Source organism: Nansenia antarctica (genome assembly GCF_963989245.1).
Source record: "Nansenia antarctica genome assembly, chromosome: 14".
NCBI classification, from domain to species: domain Eukaryota; kingdom Metazoa; phylum Chordata; class Actinopteri; order Argentiniformes; family Microstomatidae; genus Nansenia; species Nansenia antarctica.
In genome coordinates, this window is record NC_137684.1 from 2,040,447 (window position 1) to 2,062,972 (window position 22,526).

General features: G+C 40.9%; 3 protein-coding genes across 5 annotated transcripts in view; 2 read left to right on the forward strand and 1 right to left on the reverse strand.

Moving 5' to 3' along the window:
- atp8b4 (ATPase phospholipid transporting 8B4) overlaps nt 1-8,007 on the reverse strand; it is a 37,869-nt gene extending 29,862 nt beyond the window's left edge. The window contains exons 1-8 of the mRNA XM_080545251.1: nt 7,811-8,007; nt 5,845-5,913; nt 2,902-2,997; nt 2,413-2,471; nt 2,046-2,159; nt 1,746-1,844; nt 366-427; nt 89-161 (exon numbers count right to left, since the gene is read on the reverse strand). Of these exons, the coding sequence (XP_080401377.1) occupies nt 89-161; nt 366-427; nt 1,746-1,844; nt 2,046-2,159; nt 2,413-2,471; nt 2,902-2,977 (483 nt within the window). The 5' untranslated portion in view covers nt 2,978-2,997; nt 5,845-5,913; nt 7,811-8,007. The remainder of the gene's footprint in view (nt 1-88; nt 162-365; nt 428-1,745; nt 1,845-2,045; nt 2,160-2,412; nt 2,472-2,901; nt 2,998-5,844; nt 5,914-7,810) is intronic.
- A 1,090-nt stretch (nt 8,008-9,097) lies between these two features.
- Nucleotides 9,098-16,965, forward strand: LOC308170345 (sulfide:quinone oxidoreductase, mitochondrial-like). 3 transcript variants are annotated; one of them, XM_080545119.1, is made up of 10 exons: nt 9,102-9,280; nt 9,850-10,076; nt 10,893-11,063; nt 11,352-11,405; nt 11,519-11,713; nt 11,852-12,061; nt 13,400-13,583; nt 15,580-15,647; nt 15,781-15,959; nt 16,097-16,965. In XM_080545119.1, the coding sequence occupies exons 2-10, from the start codon at nt 9,861-9,863 to the stop codon at nt 16,152-16,154; spliced, it is 1,335 nt and encodes a 444-aa protein (XP_080401245.1). In that variant the 5' UTR covers nt 9,102-9,280; nt 9,850-9,860; the 3' UTR covers nt 16,155-16,965. The 3 variants fall into 3 exon arrangements, with proteins under 3 accessions (XP_080401246.1, XP_080401245.1, XP_080401244.1); XM_080545118.1 differs by having other exon boundaries at nt 9,103-9,302; XM_080545120.1 differs by lacking the exon at nt 16,097-16,965 and having other exon boundaries at nt 9,098-9,302; nt 13,400-13,579; nt 15,781-15,920.
- Nucleotides 16,966-17,585: 620 nt separating this feature from the next.
- Nucleotides 17,586-22,101, forward strand: sqor (sulfide quinone oxidoreductase). The gene is made up of 9 exons (XM_080544891.1): nt 17,586-17,885; nt 18,169-18,339; nt 18,973-19,026; nt 19,169-19,363; nt 19,509-19,718; nt 19,891-20,074; nt 20,204-20,271; nt 20,791-20,969; nt 21,522-22,101. Exons 1-9 carry the CDS (start codon nt 17,664-17,666, stop codon nt 21,577-21,579), a joined length of 1,341 nt encoding a protein of 446 aa, XP_080401017.1. The 5' UTR covers nt 17,586-17,663; the 3' UTR covers nt 21,580-22,101.
- Nucleotides 22,102-22,526: the final 425 nt, after the last annotated feature.

Here is a 22,526-nt window from a genome sequence, read left to right on the forward strand (position 1 = left end):
AAATTCTTTAATTGTCACTGGTGATACTGTGTGTTTACAAAAAAAGTGTGTATTTTCTATTTGAATCTGACATAAACAATTCACTCACTGAAACAAACTGGTTGTTTTCCAGCTTGATGATATCTCCCACACGAACATTCATCCATTTCTCATTCTGCAAACTAAAACAGAACACATGACTTCTTAGAACACCCATAGTGGTCAGAATGAAGGTGACAATGACATTAGATAGAATACTTGAATACTCCACCATTTTGACAAGCACAAAAGCATAACATTTCCTCTATTCAGTGAACTCTACATCACAATAATGCAATTTATACACGACAAAATGTGGACTGTAACAAAGATCTACTTCAACTTACTTGCCCCTGATGAGTACTTGAGACTGCCGATTATTGACCTGTCGATCACTTTTATGGCGGAACTGAAATACAGATGATGTAATTTAGTAATGCACTGCTAACAGTCGTTATGAACAGTTATACAACAGTTAGTTCCGACCAAGTAATTTGATTGGACAAGAGGCATTCCATGAGTTACGATATATAGTATAACAGCACTGGGACTTTTAACTATACGTATCACTCCGCCGCACAGGTGTTCTATTAAATGACCGTTAATTAGACTACATTACGATACAAAGTAGCTAGCCACGATACAAAGTATGCTAGTTTGTGTTCTGGCCTGGGTTGCACCAATTTGGCGTAAGTCATTACTAAATGTAGGCATTTAGTAGTTACTAAACCCCTAGTTGTTACTAGCTAGTTTCAAACTAGTTGTTTACTAATTTCGGTTGCACCACGCCAATCGTTTGTCAATCTTAGCTAGTAAATACTTAGTAATGCGCAAGTTGTTACTACAAAGACATTGTCACATAAAACGTAGAAGAAGAACATTATAGCCAATCAGCAAGCAAAGCAAAACCCTCCGTTTTTAAATCCTCAATTTTGGCCGCCATTGGCTAAAAGCTGTAATTTGGCTCTACAAGTGTTAATATGTCATTTTATGAAGTTTTAATATGTTTTCAGGCGAGAAAGTAACCATATATATTCACAAAATGTGTCCAGTTTATCAAAATAACCCGTTTATGTATCTGATCTGACGTTTTTTTCCCCACTTCTGTGGGAAACTTCGCTTCCCGTTGAGGAACTATTTTTTCTTGACGGAGACAAAATAAATGATTAAATAAACAAACAAATCATAATCTGTTGTCACTTATTACTGTTAACTAATAAATTGCGCTGTAGAACTGTTGTATAAAAGCAATATCACACTCGAGGTTGTGTGTTATACTGAATATCAGCACGGCTGTGATTGTCTTCGGTACTCGGCCTGCGGCCTCGTACCTATGACCGAATCACAGCCGTGCTGATATTCAGTATAACACACGACCTCGAGTGTGATATTGCTTAAGTAATATGCAGCAAAGTATCAAAGTAAGTACGGTAAGTAAGTAAGTAAAACTTTATTTAGGAGACAACATAAGCAGAACATAAACAGGAGCAATAAGAAGGCTATTGACTGCTGGCCTGTCTGAACAGACGTGTTTTAAGTTGCCGCTTAAAATGTGTTCTGAAGGAGCGGCTCTCAGGTCAAGGGGGGGGGGGCGTTCCAAAGCTTTGGGGCCGTCACCTCAAACGCTCTGTCCCCTTTTGAGGTGACGGCCCTCCCCCTTAACCCTAAAGTAGCTGATACTGTAGCTGTTGTAATTCAAATGACCCGACTAGAGACAGTACACTTACATAGTCGTCAGTGGCATCTTTCACTGCAGTGATGACCAGCACGAACACCAAAGGCACAATGGTAGTGAACCAGGACAGGGAGGAGATCTCTGGAATCAACTACAAACACAAGAGGAACAGTGTCAACGCGCTGTACAAGACTAGAATACTCTATCATTTAGTAGCCCTACACAAATGTCATTTCTTCCACAACAGTCTTTAACTTACATGAACTTCATTGATATGCTTTCATCATAAAGACTGTATAGAGACACATAATGGTCGTAATAGGATGAATAACGTACGGTCTGTATACACTACCTGTAGGATCAGAAGCACTAGGAAGTATGCGTTGGCCACCCTCTGGAACTGCTCAAACAGGTTGATGGGCAGGAAGGTGAAGATGTTGTACTTGGAGGTCTTAATGTGATTGTCCTGGGGAAAGAACATTCAAGACGGTCAATATAATCTTACCTTCAAGAAATGACTGTGATCCCACTGCAAACATCCAGCCTCAAGTAAGACAACTGTGTTTGCTTTTGTATATACAGTACATATGAGTTTTAAACATATAACATATTGAAGCTAGTCAATGGTGTTCCTGTTGTAACCATTGGAGTAACTATGGTTTGTTCCCTTTACAGCGCAAATCGAATTGAAGGCAGGAAAAGATTTGTGGTTCACTTACAGCATATAGAAACCTGTCATTGTAGTCCTTGTCATTGGCTCTCACAAGGCGTTCCTCCTCTACAAGCAAACAAGAATTGAATCAGGACTTTTTGTGGCAATGGGCAATATTTTAGGATTTCAGCAATATAAAGTATACTATATGTATATACTCAAGAAGCACATTTTATTACTGCTGATGTAGTTTAACATTATGCAGTAGCCATGCAAAAGCAAGCCTGTCAAACCTTAGCATTGACATTATGTTTGAATCATTTGAACCAAACAACATACTTGACAATTCCAGACAGTCCTTGATTGAAACGACGTTTGCAAATGAAATCATTACAAAAGCAAAACCATCTGCTTATCTTCAAATGAGGAGACACTGAACTGTACAGTAAGCTGCGTACTCTATGTGGATATTCAAAGCCAGGCAACATTTATAACCGTCTAAAGTACACCTCTTCCCATCGAGCGTAGCCCCAGTTCCACCTCCTGGCAGCTCTACCTTGTCCAGCATCTTTATGACACCAGCTCCAGCCTCCTCTCCACGGCACTAACATCCACAGCCATTTCTCCGCCATCTCTTTTCCCAACTGTCATTCTTGTATGAACAACATTATAATATTAGTCAGACAATGAGGCCCATAGAGCATCATGAATGCATGTCCACTTTACCATTTTCAACTAAAGTTTGAAAAGTAATATGTCCCTGTCCATCAGACGAGGCGTGTTTGCTGTCTGGTTGGTTAACCTCTCTGAGGCAGGTCACTTCACTGACTCTGGAATGTGGACGCTGTCTGCACTTGTCCTGTTCAGAGAGAGCTGAAGCTTTCGTCTGCACTCACAGCCCTGCACTTTACCACAGCGCTAAGGAACTAACACTAAACAAAGACAGATCAAGCAGATTTATAGAACTGGATGCTTAACCTCAGTTCATAAATACCCCAAATAGGCTATACTCATCAATCAACAATTAAAAACAGCAAGACACACACCCATACACACACACACATGCACACACACACACATACACACACACACACACACACACACGCGCACACACACACACACACACACACACACATTGTATAATTGGACTGGACTTATATAGCGCAGTCAATTTGTAAATATAACATATATATATATAACATATATAAAGACACACAAGCCATATATACACAGACACACGCACATACACACACACACACACACACACACACACAGACACACACACACACACAGACACACACACACACACACACACACACACAGACACACCGACACACAGACACACAGACACACACACACACACACACACACACACACACAAAACAATGGTTTGGCTACATTTGGAGAGCATTCCATGGAACCACCCCAGTAATGCATAGAGGGCATGGGAGTACACTAGGAAAACTTACAACGAACACATCACTGTCCAACACTGTCCAACAACACCTCTATAACCCACTAATAGATCTCTTAACTAACAACTGTGTTTCAGAACAACCGTTTCATAGCTGAAGGCAGAATCCAAACCTGCAAACGAGTTTTCTAAAGAGGGTCAAACATTCCTCAATTATACATAATGGTTAAGCTCGTGGAGGAAGAGCACAGTCACACACTCACACGGCTGGGTGCAACATGAGAGAAGCCTGTTCTTTCAACACATTGGCTTCCTCAAGATATCCATTGCTGAGAAGATTAATAATTGAGGAATCTCTATTGTCGTTGATCTGAAGCATCTCTACTCTATCTCTACTCTATATATATACAGTATACACCCCACACACACTCTCTCTCTCTATCTCTACTCTCTCTATATATATATACCCCACACACTATACACGTGTATATATATGCGGCCTACAGTATTAGTAAAGTGTTTTTCGGAAACACTTCGCAAACTTCACCTTTGCATTAAAAAACTCCTTCAGTTCAGGGATGTCAAGCCTTACACAACCATCCATTTCCATTATGTTCCGCCTATCATGAACTTGCACAGACTCTCAAGCTCAAATCGGACACTGGGGCTTTATCAGCATAGATTCAATATGTTCAAGTCAAGACTAAAAACCCATCTTTTTAATATTGCCTTTAAATGACTAAATAATTAAATTATGATCATATAATGATTGGAGCACTTTGAGCTGCAACGTTTGCAGGAAAAGCTCTATACAAATAAAAAGTTATTATTATTATTATTATTATTATTATTATTCCTATCTTGTTACAGTAAAATAATCGTGGCATAATCAGGATGTTTTCCTGGTATCTATCCTTATTTCCGTGCCCCTTAATCACTACAGCAAGAACCTCCAGTGTTCAGATCTGAGTCAAGTTGTACCTGCCGGTGTCACTCTCCTCCCTCTCCTCATCCTTCCCCAGATGGAACAAGGAGAAAGGTGTTACAATAATCTCCAGCCAGTTTGAATGTAGTTTGAGGTCCAGTGAGAAAAATGTCCCGTAAAAACCTTAATCCATTCCACTGTAGAAGCCTCTGGGTTAGAGACTCAGTGATCCATGGGTTGGGGAAGGTCGCCGAGGCGTTAGAGTGTATCAGTGGCAGATATGCATTACAGGTTCCTACCCACACACACTGACACATAACGATACACAACACGCACGCACACACATGCACGCACGTACAGATACACACACACACACACACACACACACACACACTGACACATAATGACACACAACACGCATGCACATGCACACACACACACACACAGACACACACACACACACACACACACACAGACACACACACACACTCACACAACAAGGTATCCTGTTCCACTCTGTCTGTCACACTGTGCCATAAAAAGCAACAGTTCTATCTGGTCAATAATGGAAGGTGTGCAAAATCTCCGTCTCCTGTTTATCAAAGGCTGATGATGAAATATTCAACTGTTTGTTATTTAGAATTATCTGTTTGCAACCAACGACGGAATTCACCCGAAGATCTTGTAAGGTTTCTGTGCAACTATCCTATCCAGTCAGTAAAGAAGGTATTTATGCTGACATCTTCAATTAAATTCTACCTAATAAAACTTTCAACTTAAATAAAACGTGAACACATGGATTTTCTAAAAACTTAAATCCAGCACACAATGAGGAATGGTATCAAAACGTGTTTGATACCATTCCTCATACCATGTCATGCACTACAATGAGCCTGTCCTCCGATGTCTACCTCCAGCAGCCTCACCGGGTTCTTCAGAATCAGAATCAGAATCAGAAGACTTTTATTGCCATGACATGTAAACATGTTAGGAATTTGGTTTGGGACAGTGGAGCACGGTTTACAGCAGGACAGGTGCAAGACAGGACAAGACAGTGCAAACCAACATCAAAGTGCAAGAGTCATAATTAATATAAATATAAAGTGCAGAGATCAAGTGTTCAAGTGTTCATAGTTCATGGTTCTTACCATGGTTCTTACCTATGGAAATATCTCTCTTCCAATAAACCATTGTCATCAGGGGACCTCCAGCTCTACCCAAGGGTTGCTCTGAAAAACATGAAGCAAAAATAACAAGAGTACCGCTTGTGTTGAGAATAATGGTTATTGGGACGCTTAGTGGCATAGCACAATAATGCGCATGCAGCATCATCCTAAGGTTTGTGGTTCGATTCCGACCCTCTACATATCTTAATAATAATAATAATAATAATAATAATAATAACTTTGATTTCTATAACGCCTTTCAAAAAACCCAAGGACGCTTTACAATTCTAAAGGGGAATGGTCAGACAGACAAAACAGAAAACAAACAAAGCAAAACTGAAACAGTGACTAGGGGCCAAAGGCCTTGGTGAACAGATGTGTTTTAAGGGCTGATTTGAAGGAGTCCAGGGTGGGGGCGTTGCGGATCACTATGGGGAGGGAGTTCCAGAGAGTAGGTGCGGCCACGCTGAAGGCCCTGTCCCCAAAGGTCCGTAGGTTGGTGCAGGGGGTGGATAGCAGGCCCATGTCTTGCATGTTATCCCTCCTCTCTCTCTCACCCATCCGTCCTGTCAAGCTCTACTGTCTCTATCCCCATAAAGCAGAAATGCCCTAAAAAATTATACTAAAAGAATATGGTAATAAACCGAAAGAAGACAGTTGAGGACAGTGTACTTAAGTCATGCTGAGATCATATTAGCCTGTACACAGCAAGGAGGAAAACAGATATTACCAATTGGAATTGCTTACAAAAACAAGGGAAATGGATACAGCATGAATACAGGCAGCGATGCATGGGGAAACAATTACTTGCATCCCTCCCTGGCTTACAGTAAAATACTCAATGGTGAACATTGTTAATTTCAGGAGGCAGTGTTCATACTGAGCTCAGCACAGTGGAAACTTAATAGGTTTCCTCAGCACACACATATCCCTTCTGAGACACCAGCCCTGCTGTTGTCAGCAGCATGTAAACAGATAAGCAACATCTAATTGCTGCCTCCTCTTCAACAATAGGTCTTTCCTCTTACAAGGGCCTCGCTTTGTGACAAACATGTCACGTCTGTGTCGAGTGCGTTCGGTATGTGACTTGTCCCATATAGCACCATGAAAGTGGAGGATTTTAAATTCGATTCTTCTCCAACAATTTAAAACAATGTATAGATGTGCATACTGTGGCATCCCTCTCCCTATCATGCAGGCGTCGGGGGGGCGGGGCAGGACCTCGGAGAGCGCCCACAGACCCCTAGGCAGAGCTGCCGCCCCCCCCCCCCCCCCCCCCCCCCTGGAGTACAGAGAGGTATGGAGTACCCCCCCCCCCCCCCCAGAAGGCAGTGCCCAGCTCCACCTTTAAGTTAGGAATAAATACGGCGTTGCGTCTAAAGGTGACCTCCGTCTCCTCATCTCTCTAGCTCAGTGTGTGTACCTTTAGGGTTGCCACAATACACATCATTTGTTGGTTGACAAAATGTCAAGACCATGCCAAGATTCTTCCTCTCAGTTGCAAACGGGATGCTTTTGGAGGGCTTTCAAATTGCTCACTGATTTCTTCACATCCAGTTCATTGAAACAGCCTTCCTCATGGTCATGGCTCTCCTCTTTGTGAAAGTATAGGCTACACAAAACAAACGGATTCACTTGCTGTGCTTTACGTTTTCATATTTACCAATAAAAATTATAATAGTTTAAACATTCGACATGACACCCCCCCCAACTGGTTTCCACCATAGAAATGTACATTCACATTACAAGCCGACACTCATACTGCAAATCGTTATTCCATATTCATAATTATAACTTGCACATACGTATGTGACAGAGGGATTACTTTGTACTTGGTAACATCATCGGTGATAGTCAGTTAAATTGTGACAATGCAAATGTTTTACATGGCAGCAATGGAGATTAAAAACCGTTAGGCTATTTATGACACTTAAATTGAATGAAAATTCATATCACTCACCGACAACATTGTCCCGACAGGCCAAATATGCTGCTAAATGTTCAGTTCGGCCGAATCTGTGAGCGCTCTCTCTCTCTCTCTCTCTCTCTCTCTCTCTCTCTCTCTCTGTCTCTGTCTCTCTCTCTCTCTGTCTCTCTCTCTCTCTCTCCCTCTCTCTCTCTGTCTCTCTCTCTCTGTCTCTCTCTCTCTGTCTCTCTCTCTCTGTCTCTCTCTCTCTCTGTCTCTCTCTCTCTCTCTCTGTCTCTCTCTCCCTCCCTCCCTCTCTCTCTCTCTCCCTCCCTCTCTCTCTCTCTCTCTCTCTCTCTGTCTCTCTCTCTCTCTCTCCTGTCAAAACGGTGTAATTTTATCAGAGCTGTAAACTAAAAAAACAGCTTGACAGACAGAGAGAGAGAGAGAGAGAGAGAGAGAGACAGAGAGAGAGAGAGAGAGAGAGAGAGAGAGAGAGAGAGAGAGAGAGAGAGGAGAGAGAGACAGAGAGAGAGAGAGAGAGAGAGAGGGAGGGAGAGAGAGAGAGAGAGAGAGAGAGAGAGAGAGAGAGAGAGAGAGAGAGAGAGGGGGGGGGGGGGGAGGCAAAAAGTGTCCAGAGCATCATATGTTATTGTCAGAAGTTGTCCCCGTGTTAAAAGTACCAAAAAACGTTAATAATTGTTTTATTATTAAATAATCCCTTTTATACACTTCAAGAAATTTTACCGTGGCCATATGGGGAACTTTTGACTACCTCGTGTTATATTGAGATGTGCTTAGCCTACATTAAATAAAATACATACAAATAATATGCATCCACTTATAAAGAAATACAACTTCACTTGTTGGGACTGGGTGCGAGTGGGTGTATATTATTTCTTGAACAATGCTGCCATCGTGTGGACATCATGAGTAGGCCTCTACTGCGGGTGACCGGCCATTAGGCCATAGCCTAAAGCACTTTGAGCTGCAACGTTTGCAGGAAAAGTGCTATACAAATAAAAGCTATTATTATTATTATTATTATTATTATAACGTGAATTTTGATTTATGGTTCAATTATAATCTCACCCTGCTCTTTTTTTTCTTAATTAAATAAAAATGTTATTGAAAGTTGCAGGACATGAGATTTCGCCAAATTCGCGGCTTGCTCTTATGTAATCCGGGGGTGCATTTGGAAACTCGTTTCAGTCCTTGTAATAGACAATTATTATAGACTATTACTTTGAAGTCCAACAGGGCGTAAGGTCGGTTGGAAAGGTCACAAGGGAAAAGAGCGAAGAAGTGTGTTTATGAAATAATTCCCGTTCAGTCTGAAGACACTTAGTTGTCTAAATTGTGACAAGAGGCCTCCCTTGGCCAAAAGAAACGACTCCGCCCGAACGCACTGATAATCTGAACACACGCCAAGTAGGCTGGAAGTCAGAGAAGTGAAACCCTTGTTGGTCAAAATGAGTTCGTGACATTGCAGTTTTGGTAATAAAGTTGGAACAAAGCAAGGAGGTAGTGTATCGACGTTTAAGAGGTATTGCTTTCATTTCAGATTTCTTTGCATAATGAATAAGCTACATTGCCTGTCGGAGCCTGTGTGTTATGAAAATACAGCCTATCGTTATACAGCTGTTAGAACTCTTTAGGCTGCTGCAAACCTTTGGACGTCAAAGTATGCTATTGGTTTAAAGTCTTTACTTTTAAGTATAACAAGAACATGGAAACATTTCGTAGTAGCGCATTATAGGCCTCGTTCTAACAGCTGACTCAAACTTCGCTAGTATTACACTGAAGCACTTGCAAGCATGCGTAATAACAATATGCATTAGGCCTATGAGTGAAAATTGTTGCGCTAAGCTATGTTTTACATATATGAATAATGTAACAACAATACTATTACTACTACTACTACTACTACTACTAATAATAATAATAATAATAATAATAATATTGTTGTTGTTGTTGTTGGTGTTGTTGTTGTTAATAATAATAATAATAATATTGTTGTTGTTGTTGTTGTTAATAATAATAATAATAATAATGTGAAAGTATAACAATAACATGTATTTCCTCCTTATTAGATCTGAGAAGTATGGCACTTTTGCATCTGAAAGCAGCTCTCTGGAGGCAGTGTCCCAGGGCTGTTGGTAGTGGAAGTTGTCACCTTCACTCCAGCAGCAGTCCTGCGGCCTCCAGAGAACATTACAAGATGCTGGTGCTCGGAGGAGGGAGTGGAGGCATCACTATGAGTGCCAGGATGAAGAGGAAATTCGGTGCTGGAAATGTGGCCATTGTGGAACCTAGTGAGGCAAGGTTGTCACTATTGATGTAGTGATGTAGGAATTATAATACGCCTGCAATTATTGCTTGTTGTCATTCTAACTTCTGATGTTTTCAGTCTGGGGGAAATATCCACTCTGGATGTAAACTTTGGTTTTCCTGTTACAACACCTGTGATAAGGCAGATATCTTGTGTTTCCATTGTACTAAAGTGGTAGAATGACAGTTTAATCGTTTTTTACACTCGGATCTATTCATACAACAGGGGACACAGCACTTTCCCGTTTTCCCATATTGTCAGCGTCTTTGAGCCTCGGAAAAGCGCTATACAAATATAATGAATTATTATTACTGCGGCATTTCGAAGAGAGCGCCTCAGCCAACGTTGGACCCGGAAACACGTCACGACTTAACAACCGAATAGGCTATTAACCAAGAACAGTGTTACTGTGCATTTATGGGAATGTAATGCAGCAAGACCCTTTTAGGCCTAACATTGGCACGCCTATCCACACCACCTGTATGTAGGCTGGTGGGGGTAGAAATCCACCATAGTTCCTCATTCCATTCCATACATTCCAATGAGCCTATCCTACGATTCCTCTGTCTCCACCAGCCTCCACTGATATACATACAGTATAGTATATGATGCTGACATGCAATATCAGTAGATGCACTACTACCAGCCCATTTTGACATCGACCCTGACCCCATACCCTGATCACTGGAACACAGCAGAACACATCCCAGATTGTGGCTTTAAGTATGAATGAAGGAAGAAGAGAAGTTGTCCATCCTACTTGTATATCCCAACCAAGCTGTATGTGTTCTCCTTTGTGTTCAGATGCACTACTACCAGCCCATCTGGACCTTGGTTGGCGCTGGGGCGAAAAGTGTGGCCTCGTCTGGTCGCCCTACTGCCAGTGTTCTACCCTCTGGAGTGAAGTGGGTGAAATCCAGAGTTCAGGAGATTAACCCAGACACAAACACTGTCCGCACAGAAAATGGGATAGAGGTATGTTTACAGTCTCAAACTGATGAAGACAACAGTCAGTCAGTCAGTCAGTCAGTCAGTGTATTCTAATTCTGCTCATCCTGGCCACAACACATACTGTCCTCGAATAGAATGGTTGAAGCATGAGTTTGTAGTTCTGGATATATTTCCTCTTGTTATAGTACAGTAGGTCTGCAGTGGCCTTTAGGCTCTTAACCAGAATTCATGACAATGTCCAAATTGTATGTGGCAATGTTCTATTCCTGTGTTTGTAAGAAGTGAGTTACATTAATGTCTTCTCTTTAACAGATATCATATGAATATTTGATTGTGGCCCTCGGTATACAGCTCCATTTTGAGAAGGTAATGCACCATAATGTTGACTTTTTTGTTAATGTTGTTTTGTTTTCAGTCCAATTATATGAATGTCAGTTCTGTCAGAGATCTTTTTTTTCTCATGCACAATGACTTTGTAGATCAAGGGTCTTCCTGAGGGTTTTGAAGATCCCAAGATTGGGTCAAATTACTCTGTGCAAACGGTGGAAAAGACATGGAGCGCACTTCAGAACTTCAAAGAGGGCAACGCCATATTCACTTTTCCTAACACTCCTATTAAGTGCCCCGGGGCACCACAGAAGATTATGTACCTGACTGATGATTACCTACGAAAGGTATATGATACCAAATAATATAAATCAGATGAACTAATTTAAATGTTTTCACAGAAATATTAATTTATCTGTGTTATTCGTGTATCTGTGGCATACTGATGCTGGATAATGTAGAGCTTGTTCTTATGTCTCTCTAAGACAGGAAAAAGGTCAAAGGCCAATATCGTGTATAACACATCACTACCAGTGCTGTTTGGGGTCAAGAAGTACGCAGATGCTTTGTGGGAGATTGTCAAGAGTCGTGACCTTCAAGTGAACCTCAGGCAGAACCTCACTGAGGTCCGTGTTGACAAGCAGGAGGCAGTATTTGAGAATCTTGACAATCCTGGAGAAACCAAAGTGATGGAGGTACATGGTCATTTTCTTGTCACATTCTTGGAATACCATTCCCTATTGTTCCAGATGGCACGATGTGCCAAATAGTGAAGATATAGTGAACACATTATGACAGACTGTCATGTGTTTAATGTGCTATGTGGAAGAGGAAGAGTAGTGGCTGCATGTGCAGCAGCTAATGGGGATCCAGATAAACAAATAAACAAAGTACAGAACAGTTATATACAAGAATAACATACTGTAAATATACAAAAGACAATATACAACATTTAAAAATAGAATAAATACATAATAACAATATCATTATTATTAATAAAAACAATAACAATAATAACAATAGCAATAATAATACATAATAAAATAAGATGTGTTATATATTGTAAAGACAAAAAAAGCTTTTTCCACTCTATTCAAACATATTGATATTCTTAAATACAACTGTCAAGAGCGTTATGCATTTCTAACAGATTGTCAATGTTCTAACAAACATGTACCAGGTAACCAGGGGGCTATTCCACGTACGTTGGATTAGTATATCCGCGATTAAAAGAAAAGCCTTGTTCAGGCAACTTGTGATTGGGATTCAAGCCTCAAGTGATTCCTCGAATGAGAATTGTGTCATCACTGTTCACAGAAGACCGGTTTGGAAATCCTCGATTTGGGTGCGTGCTCGCAGACATAAAGGCCGAATCCCGATTCCCTTTTCTACCCCTATGGCCTCGTTTTTGAGTTGAGCCAAGGCCTTCGAACAGAGCCACAAGCCATAGTGGTTGAAATCTTTCCCTATGAAATGGGACAACCCTTCATCAGTAGTATCATAGAAAAGCATTGACGCTCGCGATTCATTCACAACTTAAGTTTTACGCTATCAATCGATCAAACAAGTCATCAAATAAAAAAGAACAATGCTTCATTATCAGACCATTATCTATCTCGTAAAAAGTGGGAACTAATATTTCCTTAAAGACACTTGATGGAACTGTCGTTCAGGATGTCGTTTCCGCCTGTGAGACATTTTTGACGCACGTATGACCTAAACCAGCCTGTAAACCTGCTCGCTACCACGTTTGTTCTGAAGGATTGTTTGCATAGCAACCAAGCAGCAAATTATTTGAGCCACATTGATGCAACAAAATGCGAGCTGAAATTAGCGCCCGGATCGGATTTGAACCCGGATCGGATTTGTAGGAACAGGTCCCAGGAATAAAGTTATTGTGTGTGTATGTCCGATGCAACATTCTGTACATAAATCACTGATTAAATTGTGACGTATGTTAACACTGGCAATGTCCATGAGGTTATTATCGTTACATAAATCAAGCTTTACTTTGACCACATTTTATTTTTCAGTACGAGATGCTTCATGTCACGCCTCCAATGGGACCCAATTCGGTGGTGAAAGGGAGCTCATTGGCTGATGCGGCTGGCTGGCTGGACGTCGACAAAGAGACCCTACAACATAAGAACTATCCCAATGTGTTTGGCATTGGAGACTGCACCAACCTGCCCACAGCCAGGACAGCTGCTGCAGTAGGTATGCACTGATTGGTTACCTTCACCACAAAATATTGACACAGAAGATTATTTTGCTGGCACAAGGCATCATATTTTATTTGGAACAGCCCCTGCATAATGCTTTACTTAACTATTATCACCATTATAATAATAAAAATATAACCACAAGCGGCAATGGGGCGTGTTCCTACTGATATGCTCCCATAACCATAAATGGGATGAGATTGACAGACACAGGGTAGACCTATAGACAGGTTGTAGAATAGAGAGTCTTAAAGTTGTACTTCATCTGGGTCAACCTTCTCAAGTTACTACTAGACATGTCAGATTTAAGGTTTGTTTCAGCTATTTTAATGTGTCTCTCAAGTTCCACTTGTTTAGCTGCTCTTTCTCTCTTCTTAATGGTAGCATGCTAGATTAGAAAACCTTTAGGAGATGGGGCAGAGGATACAATCATCTGATTGATTGATTTTATCTATCAATGATAATCTGAAATGTATGTCCATTAGTAAACTATTAGTAAACTAAACTAGTAAACTAAACTAACATCTCTGAGATTGACCAGTCTCACTAAATTGAAGTAAATGGGGTTACCTCACCATGATCTGAGACAATGATTGTACCAGTAGAACAAAAGTAGGGGATGGAAGTAGTGAATTGGAGATAAGGAAATAGTCAATCCTTGAGTATAGCTGGTGAGGGGAGGAGTATAATGTATAATCCCTCTACACATGTCTACCAGTCCCAAATCCATACAGGAGCCATTCCACACGTTCACTGATCTACGTGGGCGGGAGGAAGAGGGGCTATTAAGGTCTTGTAAATGATTAGGAACCTGATGGGAAGTCCCCTCCCATCATTATTGCACCATCATTTCCCATCTCTCTCAGTTTACACTCTAACACGCCCATAGATATTGGCCAATATCCAAAGGGCCACACTGAATCTCAGCCTGAATAATAAGCACACAGCCCTTTGCTATCCTCATGAACTTTGTTACTCTTAAATTACTCATGTTTATTCACTAGGATAAGATTCAGAGCTTTTCCACCCCAGACTGCGGAGTGGGAGCGTGTGTGTGTGTGTGTGTGTGTGGGGGGGGGGTTCTCCTTGGCCTTCTTGGCTGCGTCCTCCAGAAAGGTCAGGCGGCCCTCAGCGTTGTCAAGTCTTTCAATAACGTTTGTCAGCTTGTTTTCTATTGCTGAAGTCAACCTCTTGATAGACCTGTTGTCCTCCATGTTGCGCTGTTGGTCCGCTTGAATCTTTCTGAGCACTTGGTGGATGCTCGCGAGTAGCTAGTTTGTCAGTTTAGCTAGTTTGTCTTCCGTTGCTAGCATAGCCTCTCTGCCATCATTGGAATCGTTTGCCTCGAGGTTAGGATGGGGATTCTTCCTTGTATGACATTTGTTGAGTCTTTATTTGCCTGTTTAGATATCTTCAGCTTAGGCCCAATCCCATTTCACCGCTTGGCCCTACATTTTTGCCCTACCCCTCCGTTTTGCACATTCACGTGTAGGGGTAGGTGTGTCCCAATTCCCCTATTGTGTAGGGGTAGGGCCTAGAGGGAGTTTTTCAGATGCACACTCCGAACGGAGGTACAAACGGGGTGTTATGTGAAATCTCACAATGCCACAAATGTAATTATTTTCTTCGTTAATGATGGCGCAATATCTCCTTCTGAGGTAGGGGTGGCCTGGTGGATAGTGAGTTGGACTGGTGATCAGAAGGCCATGAGTTCAAATCCCACCTGGGAACACCACCACTAGTGTGCCCTTGAGTAAGGAACTTAGCCCTAAGTTACTCCTGGGAGACTGTCCCTGTAAGGTCTAATTGTAAGTCACTTTGGATAAAAGCATCTGCTAAAAGGTCAAAATGTCCTTCTTCGAACTGCCATTCTCCAGGTTGCGTCACATGGATTTTATTATTACAACTTACTTGCTTGCAAAAACTGTAGTGTATTTTCTATTGAGCATAGAAAAGAACTTAAATAGAAACATTTTGTATCTTATTTTCAGCTGCCCAGTCAGCTGTGTTGGACCGAACGATTACAAAGATATTGAAAAACGACAAGCCAGATAAGAGGGTAAGTCAAATAAAAAAATAAAAAAATAAGTTTAGAGAGAACATTATCCTGGAACTAAACACAATTTTGCTCCATTTCACTCTAAGGCTACGCAATAACAGAGTGGAATACCTGTAATTCTTCTGTTTTGCAGTATGATGGCTACACATCCTGCCCTTTGGTTACGAGCTACAATACCGTCATTCTGGCAGAGTTTGATTATACTGTGCAACCCCTGGAGACGTTTCCCATTGACCAAAGCAAGGAGAGGAGAACCATGTACCACATGAAGGCTGATATGATGCCTCAGCTGTATTGGCACGGCCTTCTGAAGTACGTAGTTTTTCATTACAATTCCTGTAGATTGGCATATCGACAGACAATTATAATTCAAATGATATACTGTATATTTAATGGAACACTTAAGTCCCATAATTAGTCCTAACATATCTCTTGTCTTTTGTTCGAAGGGGGCTGTGGGGTGGACCAGAGCCAATCAGGAAAATCATGCATCTTGGGATGAAATAGAGTTAGGTCAGATGTACTGTACTTGATGTACCTGTACTGTAACTGAGACTTTGCTACACTGTATTTTACTTACTTACTTTACTTAGGCCTTTAAATTCCCTTGGGAACATAGGCCATCGATGAAACACAGTGGCAAAACAGATTTGTCTGTATAATCTTTGATTCTTACATTCCAATCATGACATAGACAATTAAGTCCATAATAGGCAAGGCAAGGCAAGGCAAGTTTATTTGTACAGCACATTTCATACAACAGGGGCAATTCAAAGTGTTTTACATACATTATTTTAAAATACAGCAAGAGGAGCATAGTAAGAAAATAAAAATTACAATGAATAAAAGCAAATCTAAGAAGTAAATACCGGTAGATAAAACATTTAATAAGACAATAGTTTATGGATAAAAGACATTGATAGAAGTGTTTGTGTTTAATCATAACTGCTGCAAAACATGATATTTCTATATTTTAAGGGTTCGGGCCTGTTTGATTTCTTCAGGGAGTTTGTTCCAGGAGCATGCGGCAGCGTGACTGAAAGCTGCTGCACCGTGTTTTGTTTTCACTGTTGGAATGATTAGCTGATTAGTCTCAGCTGACCTTAGGGACCTTGCAGGAATATAGGATGGAATAGGGTGGTAGAGGTAGAATTTCTCAACAGTTTAATTGATGTTTGAATGAAGTAATTGAATTGATGAAGTATGTTCATTTGAAGAGCATATACTTTGATTGCTACAACTATTCTCACTATTGTTATATATATTGCATATTGATAAATCGTTTTATATTTGTATTTACAATAAAGATTATTGTACTGTTGAATCAGAGTGGTTTATTTAAATAATAGAAATATTATCTTTGGTTGAACCCTATGATACGCAGCAGCCGCATTACCTGTGGCGTCCAGAGGATGTCAGTATTGTTCTGATTTGAGATGGGGCCAACTGGAGGTCGTTCCAGCGTCGCTCGCATTTCCAGGACTCCGAGGGTGCGTTCAGGACACAAACAGCGCGTGCCGTGCCACTTCGTGAACTGTCAAAATATTGACGATTTTCTATTTTACAGGACAGGTGACCAAAGGACTTCCTTGATCAAGGGCACAATCATTTCCCAACGCATCAACATAGCGCGCATAGTTGTTCAGTCTTACGAAATCGGTTTGTTTTTCCAGTAACTTGCAGGTCACATCCCGTTTTCGCGCTGTTGTAAATTGGGTACGTTTACATGTTTTCAATATGACTAGAGTTTCTGATGTATATGTTTTGACATGGTTATGTTTTGTTATTAAAGCCTAGACGAAAGTATTCATCTCAGATCGTCTCACACATTTGTTCTACGGTCTATGTATTAAAAGCAGGGTGTCATCTGCGAGTTTGGACAACTGGATGTCAGCCAGATCCAGTACGCACTTGGCCCCAAGCTTGAAGCACAGCACTGTAACCGTGACCTGTCAGTTTATGTACAGTAAACCTCTCTAACTTATTTAACATTTAAATCGAGTGGTCTAAAACGAGATGGCAACCGTTTTCCATCGGCAACCAGCCCTTTGGAAGCAGTGCCATAGGACTGCCAGCATCAGCACCAGTTGTCCCCTTCCCTCCAGCAGCAGTCCTGCGGCCTCCAGAGAACATCACCAGATGCTGGTGCTCGGAGGAGGGAGTGGAGGCATCACCATGGGGGCCAGGATGAAGAGGACATTCGGTGCTGGAAATGTGGCCATCGTGGAACCTAGTGAGGCAAGGATTTACCACTAATCTTCTAACTAATTTCTACTTCTAACTCTACTCATTTCTACTTCTAACTCCACTAATTTCTACTTCTAACTCCACTAATTGTCAAACAGGTCATCCTTACTTGATGAAAGGAATTCTTGGTGTACCCTGACCCCGTACCCTGATCACTGTACACAGCAGAACACATCCCAGATTGTGGCTTTAAGTATGAATGAAGGAAGAAGAGAAGTTATCCATCCTACTTGTATATCCCAACCAAGCTGTATGTTTCGTCCTTTGTGTTCAGATGCACTACTACCAGCCCATCTGGACCTTGGTTGGCGCTGGGGCGAAAAGTGTGGCCTCGTCTGGTCGCCCTACTGCCAGTGTTCTACCCTCTGGAGTGAAGTGGGTGAAATCCAGAGTTCAGGAGATTAACCCAGACGCAAACACTGTTCGCACAGAAAATGGGATAGAGGTATGTTTCTTTTGAAAGACTATTTTCTTTATGTTTATTGAAATCAGAATCAGAATCAGATTTGCTTTTATTACATCCAATATACATTGAGAGTAAAATGCTTAGGTTATTCGACATTGGCATTGCAGCAGGATACAAAAGCAACAATAATAGAACAGTAAAATAAGTAAAGTAACTAATAATAAACTAGAATAAGGTAATAAAGTGATAAAGTGATGGTAGCTGTACTACAGCGGGACCAGTCGTACTGCAGTAGAAACAGTAATGCAAAATGCTGTACAGGTTACAATATGATGAAATGCAATATCATACAATATGCAATATAACACAGATATGATACATTACAGGAAGTCTGTAAAAAATAAAATGGATTGTTGGGTAGGGTTGGGTCTGAAAGTAAATAAGGAACAAAGGTCAGGGATTGTGTCATCCTGGGTTTTGCAGATGTTCAGTAGAATTATTTGAAACCTGGTCTTATGTACAGATAAACGGTATTGTGGAGAGTGGCAGAATGTTATCTGGTAAATGCAGCTGGATAAATTGATGTCTTTTTGACAATCACAATCATTCCCTTTTCAGTAAGTTGTGTGACATATTTGTTTTACCTGAGCTTAAGTTTGTTCACTACAACAGATCTCCTATGAATATTTGATAGTGGCTCTTGGTCTACAACTTCACTATGAGAAGGTAATGCACCACAATGGTTTTGACATGTAATTGATGGCATATTGTTTTTTCAGTATTGTTTTTATTAACAGTTAATAACTTTTTACATGGTATGAGATTTAGCCAATGAGGACACGTTTTGCTCCCCACAATGACTTTGTAGATCAAGGGCCTACCTGAGGGTTTTGAACATCCCAAGATTGGTTCAAATTACTCTGTGCAAACAGTGGAGAAGACATGGAGCGCACTTCAGAACTTCAAAGAGGGCAACGCCATATTCTCTTTCCCCAACACCCCTGTTAAGTGTGCAGGGGCACCTCAGAAGATTATGTACCTGACTGATGCCTATCTTAGAAAGGTATTACAATATGATTACAATTTCATAAAATAAAGCAGCTTTATGTGTAAAAATGGATATTATAGAATTTGTAAAAATATGTTTGAAGCTTTCATCTGTTCAATAATGCAATAATTCAATAATGTTGTTCTGATGTTCCTCTAAGACAGGAAAAAGGTCAAAGGCCAATATCGTGTACAACACATCACTACCAGTGCTGTTTGGGGTCAAGAAGTACGCAGATGCTTTGTGGGAGATTGTCAAGAGTCGTGACCTTCAAGTGAACCTCAGGCAGAACCTCGTTGAGGTCCGGGCTGACAAGCAGGAGGCAGTATTTGAGAATCTTGACAATCCTGGAGAAACCAAAGTGATGGAGGTACATGGTCATTTCTTTCTCTAACATGCCCAACTCCTTGAACAATATTTTTATTATATTATTCGAGACAACTATGATGTGGGAATGGAGAATATACGATGACAAGTCAAACATTGATGAATCACAATAGAAAACTAAAAAAGAAAATGTTTTTGAATGTACACGTTTTCAGTACGAGATGCTTCATGTCACGCCTCCAATGGGACCCAATTCTGTGGTGAAAGGGAGCTCATTGGCTGATGCGGCTGGCTGGCTGGACGTCGACAAAGAGACCCTACAACATAAGAACTATCCCAATGTGTTTGGCATTGGAGACTGCACCAACCTGCCCACATCTAAAACAGCTGCTGCAGTAGGTAAGCATTGATAAGACAGCCCTCAGTACTGTTTCCCTGTTGTGGTTTACAAGCTGACTCATTTACAAGGTTGGCAACCTAGATGGGACATTTCCTGTTTGAATGTGACAGGGTGTGTTTTGTTTTCAGCTGCCCAGTCTGCTGTGCTTGACAGAACTATTAGAAAAGTATTGAAAAACGCCAAGCCGGATAAGAAGGTAAGCGACTTTGGGAATTTGAATGCTTTGGTTAAGTCAAACTAAAACTGTCATGCCTAATAATGCTTTTTCACTTAAAGATCCAGTATGTAACCTTCAAGCTTTGTCTAAAAGCTTCGTAATGGTTTTAATGACTACCGGTATATATAATCAGTAGCAATCAAGGAATGAGACATACATCATTTACAAACACTGTTTTGGTCTGGAAAAAGTGCTTTCTAAAACTTGAGTGTTCTTCCTGACACTCGGTTTGCATACATGTTGTTACTGCCAGGGGTGTTCTAGAACTTCTAGGTGAGTGGAAAGATGGCCACCTTTCTGTTTCTGGTGACTGCCTCTTTGAATCGATATTGTGATATTATTTTTGTTATTATAATAAAAATATTGATATTATTATTATTATTATTATTAGGGAGGATGTTGAGGTGGCAAATTTCTAATAAAGTAAACCTAAACCTCTTTATTTGACTTGCATTGATAACAGTAATATCAGCGTTAACATATTCACTCTTTTTGCAGTATGATGGCTACACATCCTGCCCTTTGGTGACAAGCTACAATACCGTCATTCTGGCAGAGTTTGATTACAATGGCCAACCCCTGGAGACTTTCCCCATTGACCAAAGCAAGGAGAGGAGAACCATGTACCACATGAAGGCTCACCTGATGCCTCACCTGTATTGGCACGGTCTTCTGAAGTACGTAGTTTTTCCATGAAAATTCCTGTAGATTGGTAAGTCTTTGGCCCCAAATAGGAGGCTGGTGGAGGTAAAAAGTCAAATGGACTGACTTATATAGCACCTTATATATAGCACCTTATTCCAAAGCGTTTTACAATTGCCTTTCATTCACCCATACATTCACGGCAAGCTACCATGCGTGGGCCCACTCATTGGGAGCAATTTTGGGGTTCAGTGTCTTGCCCAAGGACACCTCAACATGTGGCCAGCCGGGGGTTGAACTGCCGATCTACCGACCTTGCAATCATTAGACGTCCGCTCTACCTCCTGCGCCACAGCCGCCCCGAGGTAGAAATCAGAGGAAGGGCTTATTGTAATGAATGGAACGTAATGAGAAATGGTATTTAACATAATTCTAATGTAATTCTAATGCATAACATAATAACATAATTCTAATGCATTCTATAATAGAATGTAATCCATTCCATGCATTACAATGAGCCCATCCTCAGATGTCAGCCTCCACCAGCCTCCACTGGTCCTAACAGAACTCTTATCTTTTTCCCTAAGGGGGCTATGGGGCGGACCGGGACCATACAGGAAAATCATGCATCTCGGAATGAAGTAGACGCTTACAATTAATTCAGATGCACTGTTTCAGCAAGAGATTTTTGTACACTGCACTAAAAACAACACTTTTTTGACCATTATGTCTTTGATTCATTGGCTTCTCATCATTCTCATCATAACTAATGTTCATACACAGCAAATAATTGACAATAAACACCAATCTGCAATCAATTCCATAAGATGAATCTCAAATATTCACTGGCATTTTGATAATTTATTGTTGATGATATAAATAATTCTACTTATAATTTATAAATAATCTTTACAAAGCACTAACTGTATTATATGTGCAGAAGTGCTGTGATGTACTGTATGCAGTTGTATGATATACAACTTGATTGATTTCAATGAAAGGCTCATTTGAGGAGAATTTGATTTATACAAATGTTGACCTGTGTTATTAAATGTAATGTTTGACCTCAGCCTTGTTGAATGCGTACATGTTGAACGCTTTTAAGAAATGACATCTGTAATATGTTCAGAGGACTTTTATGAAAGTTTTTACTTTGGTGCGCCATGTATTCCACATGTCCGTGTTCTGGCATGACGAGCCCGCTTGACCGTTTTTTCCATTGACTTTTGTTTATTCCCAAATGTATGATACAGCCTGCAAGACACCAGCCAGCAATGCACACGCATCATGCCATGTTCATTCTGTTCGCAATTTGATTATTCAAGCTGTACTGTTTCTATGTGTATAAGGTAAGCTGAGGTTAACACTAGTAAGAACAATGTCACATCAACACGATCTCTTCAGGGACTAGCACGGTGGATCTGGTAAGTGAAACATTTCATAAAAGCTCAGAATCCTGAACATTCCAATGCATGCGCCTCATCCGCGGAGTGTCAATCGCGTGCACCCAGTAGTGGCATTCGATTTGAACCGAGCTGCAGCCCGCATCGGTGAGCGGCCGAACCTGGGGAGGGCGGAGCGGCCTGTTAGAA